Consider the following 13083-nt stretch of genomic DNA (forward strand, 5'->3'; position numbering starts at 1 on the left):
TGGGCTAGCGTCTGGTGGTGGCCCAGGTTCCGCGGTCTCCTGGACCACCGGGCTGCAGAACGGGAGGTGGAGGCGTGGACAGGGGCATGGGGGAGGTGTTCCGGGAGGGGGGAGGCATGCCAGGAGGCGGGCGGGAGGCTTGGATGGGAGGAGGGAGAGAGGTGGATCCGCAGAGCTGTGCTCCACAGGGTCCAGGGTGCTCGTGCAGGGCTGCGCGCCCTACACGAGTGCCTTTACTTTAGCGCGGTAGGCGCAGGATTCAGTGGCAGCCCTCCTCGGAGCTGCTGAGACTGGGCGCTGCGGGCAGCTCAGGATTGGGCTGTAAATCCCTTGCACTTTACTGATAAGGAATGGCACGATGGTACCCTGTATTGATGCTGGGATGATGATAGCAGCAATGGGATCTAATAAGGGATTGCTCAGAGTCACAAGGTTTCCAGACTACAGAGAGGCCCTAAAAGTCAGAGATGCCCTGAAGCTTCTCCATAAGGTCTCAACAATGACACCTTGTGGAAGCACCTACCAAGAGACTAAAGGGTGTTATCATTCTTGTAATACTTAGCATTTTTATGGTGCTTTTCTCAAGTGTGAACAGCACTTAGAATCATGTATTGTCTGATATAGTCAGTACTGCATCAAATGTTAAGTAAATACGATCCCCGTATTGTAGCTGAGGCTCAGAGGGAGCATCTTGCCCTAGTGAGTTCATGGTAGAGGTGAGATTTGAACGGGGAAAGTTATGATTTGCAATCCAGTCTCTTGCTCAGTACCGATCACCAGTACTTCTTACTGTCTTCTCTGTAAGTAAGAAACTTATTCAATGCACTAAACAGGACAAAGTCTATTTTGTGGGAATATCAGTAGGACACTCATGTCAATTACTGTAGGGCAATAACTCTGCCTTTCTTGGGAAATGAAGAATAATTAATTTACATTAGACCACAGGAGTTAAGGAGTGGGGGAAGATAAAGAATAAAACTGTGTGCTGAAGATCAAACGGATCTGTCAGAAGATACATGCACAAGGCCAATGTTCCAAAAATTCAGCCATCAGCACACAAAAAATTACAAAGGAAGAGGAAATATAAGACATATGCTCACCCACACACCGATATGGTAGTTGACAAGGCTAACTTTTACATGCAATTAAACAGCATTGTCTTCAAGGGAAGTTACTTCGTGGCCAGTGGCCAAGATTGCAAGCAGTGATAAACATGCTTTTAAGGCAATTCCTGTTGCACAATTACACTTGAAATGTGATTACACTTAATTGACACAGTAATTAATGCGCAAGAAACTTCTGACTGAATGTAAAGGACATAAAGGAAATGTCCGTTTCCCCACACCCTTGCAGACTGCATGTTTTTTTATTTTTTTACTCTATCTCCTCAGACCCATCTATTCTCAGCAGACTACAGTACCTTGCTAAGAATGTAGATAACGTCACCACGTTTGAATGTCAGCTCATCAGGAACCTCTCCGGTACAGTCCCACAAACCTTGATAGAAATTAGCATAATCGGTTTTTTTATTGCCTGGGGAAGGAAAGAGCGCATACATTAGGTTTGTCAGCATACGCAATCAGGGGCTTTATTATCAAGGTTATAAATGCATCGCCAATCAAAGACCTCCCAAATAACATTTTTCAACTTTTATTTTTTGCTGGAAGTCCACCCCACCCCATCATTTCCTCATATAAGTGCTACAGAAAAGAAGAAAAACAAGTTCTACTCCTTGCAGCCCTCAGACATGTTTTCCCTAAAACACGCAGCTACAAGTTCTCGCAATGCATCGAGTTACTGCAGATCACAGCTCTGCCACTTTAATTCAAGCAAGCAGAGTGCATTTTCCCATATAATAAGAAGAGATGCTTTTGCTACAGACATGGAGAACCTTTCGAAAGGGGGGCAAAACTAGCAGTCAATGTTCAGATTTGAAAAAGAAAAACTCCTATGAAAAATGCTCCCCCCCTCAATTTTATTTTTGACTAAAGCTGTAAAGGGTATAGGATCTGAAAGGCTAATGTTGCTGAAGCTGCATTTTAAAAATATTTGTGTCAGCATCAGCTTAGGACATTAAGTTCTGGCTAAATATGCAACACACACTGTAGCCATCAGCTCATCCTTCTAAGAACATAAGCACAATGAATGCGCTATGTTCAAGCTGCCATACAGACCATTAACTGATTGATTATTTTAGCACTGTTTGCTCTGTAATGCCACCATAACAGAGTAATAAATGCTTTGTCATATGCTTACCATACAGAGAAGCATTTATCGAAGCACAGAACTCAACAGCTAAAATGCATTAGAAGCTTCTGTGCACACGGCATACTTACTTCCTGTTTTCAGTTCCCTGAGCTGCGAGCTGGCTGAGTTAACCCGGCAAAGATGTTAAGTGGCAATAATGAGACAAAGCAGTGACATTATGTTTACACCAACCAACCAGACTAGATGCAAATATCCTGGCAATTTGCATCTGCTAACTTGAACTCCAAAATCATGCTGGTGACACTGGATGGTCAGCAGAACTCCACATCATTATTTTTATCTTTCTGTGCAATACTGTGTAATAAATTCTGGAAAATCTCATTACATACCAGATGGATAACTTAAAAAATAATGTTCTTTCCATTGGAATGATCATCTAAATTCAACTTAAAGGGTTCAATGTAAATTTTACCAATTTTACGCGTTTCTACTCAGAAGTAAGCCATATTGAGTTTAATGGCACTTATTCCCAGGTAAATTGGCATAGGATTACACACTTACCTTTATTTCATTGCTTCCTAAAAGAAGGCAAGATACAAGCCTTCCAATACTGAAATCATCAGTTAATTCAGCTCAAAGCAACACTCACCCTTTTGGAGACACCCTTACCCTTTCCAATAAGAAATGGTTTAACTTCTGGTGCACAACACTAGAGGGCACTTAGGACGGCAATATGAGCAAAATAGGGGATTGTGCACATGCACAAATATTTTTTTTTTTGTTATTTCTTTTTTCTGTAAGTAAATTGCAATGTTAAATATCTATGTAGTATACATGAGTTCATATTTCATTCAGATATATTAACAGCTTATAAATGTAGAGAAAAATGTGCTTCATGGAATTTAGTTTCACTCCTGTACACTACAGCTATGATAAAGAATATTAGTACACTACAACTATGATAAAATCTTTAAAAAGGTGGTGGGTTTGATAATATCCATATCTATCATTTTGTACTTATTCAGCCCAACAGAGTTTTAGCAACTACGATTTGCAGAAGCATTTAAGCCTCCAACTGACTTAGGAGAGGAGCCACAAAGACAGAGCAGATGTTTTGTGCAGGAAACCGCTTTCTTGGGAGTCAGATCACTGGCTAATCAAACTCAATATTGTTGACACTGACTGGTACCTTCACGATTTCAGACAGAACATTTTCTCTGTCCTATCTGGAGAGGCAAGGGATTGAACCATGCAGTAGATGTTCTTCAACCAAGCTATGGTCTTACCCCCTGAAAGAAGACCTCCTGCACACAGAAAGCCTAGGTTCAGTCTCCCACACTTAAGGTTAAAAAGTTCAGGTGGCAAGCGATGAGAAAGACCTCTGCCTAAGACAGTCCCTGATAGTTCAGACAGTCCGCGGACTAGACTGAGAGCTGGCATAGCACAATGGCTAAGGTATCAAGCTGTAAATGAACTGTTCTGGTTCAAATCTCAACTCTGCCAGGAACTTAGTGAGTGGTCTTCCGCAAGCCGCTCAAGCTTCAGCTTCCTAGCTGTAACCGGGATCCTAACACATATATACCAAAGTTATAGGGCTTTGCACACTCATAAAGCATTACAAATGCTAAACAATTATTATTAGACAGGCCAATGTACCAACTCAATATAAGGCATTTGCATCTGTCTTTCTGTCTGGAGGCCTTTCATATTTCTCTCTCTTTAAGGGAGTGGTTCCCAAACTGTGAGCCATGGCTTCCCAGGGAGCCACAGAAACCAGCCAGGACAGCTATGGAATCTTCACAAAAAAACTGCCACCCTATACAATGTATTCCCTATAATGTACACCCTATACCATTGTATACAATGTAGCCCTAATGGAGAGCTGCAGCCAATGGCCCAGTAGGTCAAAAGAGCTGCCAGTTGAAAGAGTATGAGAACCACTGCTTTAAGGGATGAAAGTGGAGAAAAATAGAGAAGAAAACTCTAAATGGCAAGCAAAACAGGGAGGGCTGACAGGACAAATAACTCTGTGTTGGTTTTAATCCCATGAAATTGTAGTGTGATGGGAAGGCCCACCCATTTGGCCCTTGTGATAACTGGATTCTTCCAGTACCACCATCAGCTGCTCTCAGCTGCTGAGCTGGGAAATGATGCTTTGGCAGAAGCAGCAGCCCATGTGATAACTGGGCTCTCCCATGTCTTGAAAATATAATCAAGATTTGCATATTTTCTCTTCTGTCATTTGCAGCTAATTAGTTTCTAAGTGAGAACAAAGTGCTTATTTCTGGCCATCATTGGTTTAGTGATGTCCCTTCCTGCTTAATGATGTCACTCCCAGCCCTTAGTAGGTACCAAGAATGCTATTCAGCCCACTGTATGAAATGACTTTGACATCCCTGCTTAAGGAACACTTAGCTAGTGAGCAGCATACACATTTTTAAAATGTATGAAAATAAAATATCAGGAGTAAAAGAAAGCAGAACCTTGCATGATGAATGCTTTCCTCTCTGGGACCCACAGTACTGCATTCCTCCTGCATTTTAGGAAGCAAATGAAAGCCACCATATGTTACCAGGCCTTGAGGGATTTACAGTACAGCCTTACACATATTGACTCAGAACTGAATTCTGTATGTTCAATGGAACTTGCTACAGGCAAGGGTGCCCATGTTTTGCTCTCTTATGCGTATTTGTGCAATTTTTTTTATATCAAGTTGTTGGGGTTTTTTTAATTGTTAGCCAGCTGGGTGACCTGAATTGTATGTGAAGGTCATGGTGGGACAGTAGCAAATTGAATTAAATAATGTACCTGGAGACACTCCTGTTAACATTTAAGGACATGAGGCAGGCAGACCAAACCAGCATGAGAAGTGATTCTCCTGTAAATGAGATTCTTTCTCCCTAGATATAGACCATGAGCATTTCTCATTTAAGCCTCTGAATCCAGCTACATCAGAACTAACAAATTAGTGGAGAAGGTTCTTTTTAAGAATAAGCACACTAATCCTGGGTGAAGATCAAAGATGCCCACATCACAGCAACAATATTTAAAGCCAACCTCCTGCATGGTAACTGGAATGTAAAAAGAATGAAATGTATGCACTGTACACCTTTGCATTGTCTGAATTTAATTTCAGCTTGTTTATCATACAGCCTATCACTGGCTTCAGACACAATTTCAGATATCAGTGGTTTGTATCCTAAGAAAGTCAAGACTTCTAAGTCTTATTGATATTAACTGAGGCTGAAATTAATCACAACTAACTTGCCTCATTGATTTCAAGGGTACTTCACTTTCTTAGGATACAACGATGAATGAGGGCTGACAAATTGAAATTAAAACAAACAAGGCATAAATGCTATTAGGCAGGGGACCTCTGAACATGTAATACAATATCAACTGATTTTGGATGCTGCTGGTCTCACCTTGTAGAAACAGTCTCAAGGTGCACCTGACCTAGCATTTTTTCCTGGATAGTGGCTTCAGCACCAACTTGAGTTTGTGCACCAATTAAATTTTTAAGCACAAGAATATACAGGAAGACAATGAACAGATGGATGACATTATGGGACACCCTGCTTCCTCAAAAAAAAAAGAAAAAAGAGCAAGTGCAACAATTCCAGACTAAACATCTTGACTGTAGCCTTTAGTTCAGACTTAGATGCTCAAATACAAAATGCTAGGTGTGCAAGAAAAGAAAGAAGCTCTTCCAGCACCCGTATCCAAAACCACATTTGTGGAAGAAGAAAGTGTGTAAGGAATTGGTTTGCGCTAAACCATACTCTACTTAGCTGCTTAAGTCACATCCAGTACACGCACAGAAAACTCTGTGTATGTTTGTGTTGGGAAAAGAAGGTTTAATGTGAAAAACATCTTACATTCTTTAGAAAGGTTAGGAGAAGTTCAGCATCATGCAATCCCTAGTAAGGCAGATTTCGTCAACTCAGTACTACACATAACAAACAAACTTCTAGCATTACATGTTTAACTGGCCAGTGAAGATCAGAGGTCACTGCCAAGCTAAAGTGTAAAAAACACTGCTTGTAATGAATTTCACATCAGGGGATAATTATTATGGTGTTTTATTTCAAGCATATTGGATGGAGCCTACTTAAATTTATGGGTAAACTCATAAAAACTTAAGACCACATTAACAAAGAAAAACATGAACATTTTACAAGAAATAGATCTTTTTTCCCCCCAGCACAGTGTGCTGGACTGAACACATAAACTAGGTTGGATACTATTTATAAGCAATACTTACAATTTGCACAGGATTTGCATGACTGGCAAATTTAGCTAGGAACAAGTTAGTATTATTCTGCAACTTTTTAGACAATTTCTGATGAGTTCAAAATTCTGGGATGGTCTCAAAGGCACAATCACTTCAAAGAGAGAATGACATTTCCACTGTTTTAGACTCAACAATGAAAACAAAACAAACGCCTTGCTTTCAAACATCCAAACCGAATTATTTTTTGATGAGGAAAACTTAAGGTGTTGGCACTTCTGAGTTGTTGTTGTTTTTTTAAAGGATCAACTAACTTGAGGTCCTGCCATAGTCTATTAAATTATGAGTGACATCGAGAAAGTGGAGGGAGAACTTTTCTCCAATTTCTGCAACACTAGAAGTTACCCAGTTTCATTGTGATCACCGAGTGCTGCAGTTTTCAAACTCTGCAGGAGTTTTGAAACCACAGTAAGTCCTTGCAGGGGAGGGGAGGCAGCTGGGGCAGGGAGAAGGCACTCACCAGTCCCTGCAGCAGCCTGTCAGGGGTGTGGGGAGCCCTACACAAGCATCTACAGGACTCCCCAGGCTTCTAAAAGTGAAAGTGGAGCAACCATTAAGGGGGCAGGGGCCAGGGCCTTCAGGCTGGGACATTGCAATGCTCCAGTTTGAATACCACTGACCTAGTGAAACTGACAGCAGATTCAGGACTGATAAAAGAAACTCACACAGTACATAATTAAGTTATGGCAAGATGTAGTGATGGCCTGTAGCTTAAAGGAAAAGAGACCATTTGAAGGACCATTTCTCAATAGCTATTAGCCATAATATCAAAACAGAACCTCCACGTTCAGAGGCCATATGATGCTGAGGGATGGGCAGCTGTGGTGTCAACCACGTGGCATGACCATCACCTTCCAGCTCTGTGTGAGCTTCTTGGGAGCATCTGGATGAACTATGGAAAACAGGATGTTGGACTAGAGCCATAGTTCCCAAACTGGTGGGTCACAAACCTACCAGCCTGGGAAGCACTTGGCTCTGGCTCCTTAAGGGTCGGGGGGGGAGGAGGGGGGAGAGCAACATCATCTCCAGGATCATGCTGCTGCTGGGTGGAGGGGTTTTTCACCTTACATTAGTGATTGCCAGCCTCTGGGGGGTACAAGGAGCCCTGTAGACACCTCTGCAGGGTTCCTCAAGCATCTGTAAAAGTAAAAAAAAAACTTGACTGAAAGCCACTTTCAATTTTTTATCAAAAAACCAAAGTGGCTTTCAATTGTGTTTTTTTAATGGTTTTGGAGGCTTGGTGAGTCCTGCTGAGGCATCTGCAGGGCTCCCGGCACCTACTGGAAACCAGCAGACACTAAGGTAAGGGGTGAAAACCCTCTCCCCCCCAAGCAGCAGTACGATCCTGGGGATCATGTTGCTGCCATAACCTCTCCTCCACCCCTTAAGGGGCCAGAGCCAAGTGCTTCCCAGGCTGGTGGGAAGACCTTAACCCTTGCAGGAGTTTGGGAAGCACTGGGCTAGAGAGACCTGTGGCATGATGCTTCAGGTCTTAACTTACCTTTTGGAAGAGATGGTCATTTAACTTTATGCTACAAGAAAAAGATGTTTGCCCCATATGACAAATTCCTTCTCATCTGTAAAGTGTTTCAGACTGCAATATCAAGTTATGCAATCTTGATATGTCTGCTAAATTCAGATGTAAGAAAGGGGAAAAGAAAAGAGGAGGGAAGCTATCAGTTCTTCAAATAGGATTTGTAAGTAGAAGATTGTAACATGCTTGAAGATTTAGGACACTCTGGCATCATATTGATATTCTCTGTCACCAACAGTTTGAAAAATACATGTTAAACTTTAAGTTTATCAGGACTCATTCCAATAAACATTCTGCAAGTCACAAACAGTGTAAGGCTACAGGTAGTTGGTGGGCTGGTTTTTTTCATACGAACAAAGTAGTGCTGTATCATTATATAATTACAGTTGGTTGTTCTCATCTGCAAGTTCAGCACCCACAGATTTGACTCAATGCAGGTACTGACCGATGTTTGAAGGGCATCAAGGGCTCCCAGATGAAACCAGAAGAGTCTTCCAGTCGCATCTGGGAGGTGTTTTGAGGTTATCGGCCTCCTTGGGACTTAGAAGACCTCCCAGATGCAATCGGAAGACACTTTTGGTCACATCTGGGAGGTCCTTTGAGGGCTTTCCGTAAGGAACTGACAGTCAGTAGATACTAAGGGCCAGCTGTAGTTAGAGCTTAAAGTTCAAGAAAGATGCAAGCCTATACACTCATACTAGGGAACAAGCTTCACTGAATTCAGTGGGATGGGACTAAATGGGCATTGGATCAAGAAATTCATGTTTTGCTTTTCTACTTTGGATGCTCTATAACAATGACCCTGAAATGGGACTGACCTACACTGCGGTAGTTTAAGCTCACATCTAGTTACCGAACTAGGCCTCAGTGATTCGGTTGCCAGTTATACTGAAAACAACATGTATTTAAATGCTTGCTTTATAGACGTCCACTTTTCCAGTGACATCTGATGACTCAAATCCTTGTTTCCTTTGCAGAGTACACAAACCAAAACTGCCTACAACAACCTGTTCATTAGTTTCCTGCAAGGGTCCGGAAATTAGGCCTGTTTCCTCTCCACATGCTCTAAAAAGGAAGGGCATAGCAAAGACATTTCCTGAACACATTCTTTGTCCACCCTTTCTCTGACAGCAGTGGAAGAATGATGTGGAGCAAACACGATGGGAAAGATAACCCAAGGTCCATGTCTTTGTAGTGCACATCACTTGCTGAGTTGGTGTCTGAAGCTGCAAAGAAAGGTCCTATGAAGGACCAGATGTTTGTTTTCCAAATCAAAAACTTAGCTGAACAGTATTACAAAGAGGGGAGCTCCTTAAACTTGATATTCTTTTAAGATCCTGCCAAAAAAAAAAAAAGGTGTCCCTACTGCCAGGCTTCACATACTATATTCTGGGTTTTTCCTCACAAGCTCAGTGTTAATTAGCACAAGGGCCAGGTGCCAAAACAGGGCAGAGAGAGAGAGAGAGAGAGAGAGAGAGAGAGATCACTTTACAGCACTTCTTGGACATGGCTGTCCTTTTCCCATTTTTATGCTGCCACTTTTCTATTCCGCTATCACTGGACGCTGGCATTTCTTAACCTGGTTCATTTGCTTTCTGTGGTATAATCATATGCAATGAAGATATGCATGGCCAACATTTAAACAGGCTGTGGATCAATTAGTGGTCTTAAGTTTATCTGATTTTTATCAAAGAAGACAGAGCTGTGGGTCGATTGTCAGAGCCCGTGTCAAGATGACCTTTTCAGAGATGTCTACATTGCTGGTCCCCTGGGCAACTTGTTGTCCCCTGTTAGTCTCTGAATGACAGAAGTCTGTTCTGCTCAAGCACAAAGTATACACAGATGTCTATATTACATTCTTATAGGTTTGACAGCAACTGCATGTTGTATCTATAAACTGTCCTTTAGCACTGACACTTCCTCAATGATGATAAGCTAATTTATGCAGCTAAATCTCCTTTGTGAAGAAATGAAAGCTAATTGAGTCATTACAAAGTAATTCAGGAAGGAATACCTTGTATAAATTGGCTTACTTTATAAATCCTTCTCAAGTGATTTTCATGCATCCTAAATGGTGCTAAACAGATTCTCCCCCACCCATCGCCCTGCCATTTCTGCTACCATGAGAAATCAGTTGAGAGACAGAAACTTTCTGGAACTTCAGTCCTTTTATTTGTGTGGGGTGGGAAAGAAAATGCTGAAAAGGGAATGTAGACCAATTGAGGTAAATATGAACAAAGCACAGGAGGTACCTGGAATATTGCTAATATTCTCTTGGCTCCATTTCCTTGGTTCTTCAACTTTTGCTGGTGTTGGCACAGACACAGCTGCAGGCACACTGGTTGAATCTTCTTCTGCAGGCACAAGCAATTGTGAAGAGAGGAAAAAAATTTTGTCAATAAGAATTGTAGTCCAACAGTTTAGAACATATAGCACATGGTTTATAGTGTAAATTTTGCCTCACAGAGACACAAAGTACTCAACACATATGTTGGGAAGCAACCAAAGACAGTGAATCCTGATGAAGAGCAAATGGAATCAATGAAATTAGTTAGTTGTGACTAGGGTTGCAATCCTAAACAAAGTAATGAGGGAGTAAGCCCCACTGAACACAATGAGACTTATGTCTGAGTAAACATGTGTAGGACTGCACTGAAATTCAAGTCCCATTTGTTTCAAGATGGGCGGCCCTGGGGGCTGGTGGGGAGCAGGAGGCGGTGCTGGGATCCAGCGCTTATCCTGGATTCTCCTGGGGAGAACAGAGCGACTTCAAGTCACTCCGCTCTCCTCGGACTTGCGCCACCTCCTGAGGTGGCGCAAGTCCGAAAGCCATAGGAGAAAGGGCACCTTTCCCAGGGGTAAGGGGAAACGTTTCCCCTTGCCTCTGGCTGAATCGCTTTTGGCTGCTATCCTGCGCTGGATAAAAGCACAAGCCTCTTGGCTTGCCTGTTCCAGCGCAGGGTAGCATTACACCCTTAGACCCTGTTTGTGCAACATGCTGTACAACACATTGCACAAGATGTTACACTCAAAACTGTCAGCACCTCATTGTTGTGCAATTGCTTCTGCATGTAGAGCAGTGCAAAATGCCACCTTATTTCCACACGTGTTCCTTGGAACAAAACTCAAAGTCTTGTGGACACTTAAAGACCAACATATTGTCTGTGGTGTAAGCTTTCATGGACTAGAGTCCACTTTGTTAGATGCATCAAGTATCTTCAGCTGGTGCATGATTTTTACACACACGCACAGGTGAAGAAATATATATTGGGGGGATGGACGGACCAAAGGCCATAAAATATAAGACACAGGCTATAATCCTATCCACACTTACTTGGAAGTAAACCACATTGACTATAATGGAAATTACTTCTGAGTCAACATGTACAGGATTGGGCTCACAGTCTGTAAGGTTTCTATGCAATGCACAACTGTACATAAAATAATTACAGTGACTTGATGGGAACATTCAGGATAGATGGCTATACAAAGGTGTGGAAGTTAGGCTTACAGAGTGTACTTCTGCCACAAGACAGGGTAATCTCAAAGATAAATCTGTATCTAAAACAAGCAATTCCACCCCATCCTCCTTGAAAAGGTCTGGAACTCAATCCTATATCCCAACATTATCCCCTATTAATAGCATGATTAGTAACTAGCACTCTATTGTGCTACATTAGTTAAGAGACACCATGTCATTGTGCAATATTAATTAATACCTCAGATAACAGTTTGTGGGTTAATATATTCTACTCAATACTTTAATAACAGTAAACAAAAACAGCTGAGTTATGCAGTAAAATCCATCAAGCCACACAGATGGTTGTGAGGTTTTCATTATGTGGTTTCCATAGCAATCATATTGCAAATCTGGAAGCTTCTTGCAAATAAGCAGCTTGTATTTACATGCCTTTCAGCTGCACCATGGAACTCTTCAACATGTGAAGTTATTATTCCAATCACATACAGTTAAAAGGATCACTGGAATATATTTTGATCCATCAACGTTATTTGAATGATATTTGTAGTGCTTTTTTTTTTTTTTTTAAAGAGGAAAAACCCTTATTTTTTGGTAAGAAATATGATTTGCCAATAATTTCATGCTTGTAAGAATTTTGAGGACACCTGTCATTATACCTAGAGGGGAAAGGACATGCAAAAATGATTATTAGATTCTGTAAAATAAATTCAAAGTGATGCATGGGATTTTACTAATGAAGGGCTATGATAAAATCCTGTAGGACAATGGAGTTTTTGCCAGCAATTTTAACGGGCTAAGACTTCAGACTGATTCCACCATTTCTGCCTTGGGAATTTTTATTTGGATTATCAGCCTTCCCTACTTCTGAAGATGTAGATAATATTTGGAATGTAACCAACACTGCAAAACATGCTTTAAAAAATCTGCCATTAACCCATTTCCCCCCAGCAAATAGGTGTACACATTTGAACCCTGTTGTGTATAAGCAACGTTGGGCAAAAATGGTTTAAAATAGTTCCCTCCGTTATCCCAGTCATAATTGCTTGCACATTCAAAAGGTTTTGCAGTTGTTCTATAAGAGTGGCTTCAGATGTTCTGAAAAGGAGGGGGAAAACAGGAAGTATTAGGTAGTACTTCTGGTAATGGCCTGAGTGGCACTCAAGTGTTTCTTACTGCAACAAGATGCACAATGTCTAAGTAAAGAGTCAGCTCATGTATCTTGTTGCACACTGATGGATGTCTGAAGTTGCTCTCAGATATACGTGCTTGTCTATCCCCAGAACAGTTCAAACTAGACCAATTTTCTGTAGGCTGTGGTAACGGAGTAAGCTCCTTTTTACATCTTTCTAATTTTGTGTAACAATTATTCCAGTTATGTCTGAAATTCATTTCTTCCTACAGTCCCCCTATGGAAATGTCCATATGAAGTCATCCATCCTAGGGCATATGGGTTTTACAGAGGCAATACCATACGAACAGGAATTTCTTGGAAGTCACATTAGATGCGTACACGGAAGGCTGTTCAAGTATTAAACTGTACCAAGGTACAATCACTGTTAGTTTGTATCT

At 41.5% G+C, this 13083-nt stretch overlaps 1 protein-coding gene across 1 annotated transcript in view; it reads right to left on the reverse strand.

The window, feature by feature from the left end:
* The window catches only part of SKAP2 (src kinase associated phosphoprotein 2), a 138926-nt gene that overhangs the window by 19986 nt on the left and 105857 nt on the right, over window positions 1–13083 (reverse strand). The window contains exons 10-11 of the mRNA XM_066630952.1: window positions 10286–10387; window positions 1421–1533 (exon numbers count right to left, since the gene is read on the reverse strand). Of these exons, the coding sequence (XP_066487049.1) occupies window positions 1421–1533; window positions 10286–10387 (215 nt within the window). The remainder of the gene's footprint in view (window positions 1–1420; window positions 1534–10285; window positions 10388–13083) is intronic.

Source organism: Tiliqua scincoides, chromosome 5 (assembly GCF_035046505.1).
Source record: "Tiliqua scincoides isolate rTilSci1 chromosome 5, rTilSci1.hap2, whole genome shotgun sequence".
NCBI lineage: Eukaryota > Metazoa > Chordata > Lepidosauria > Squamata > Scincidae > Tiliqua > Tiliqua scincoides.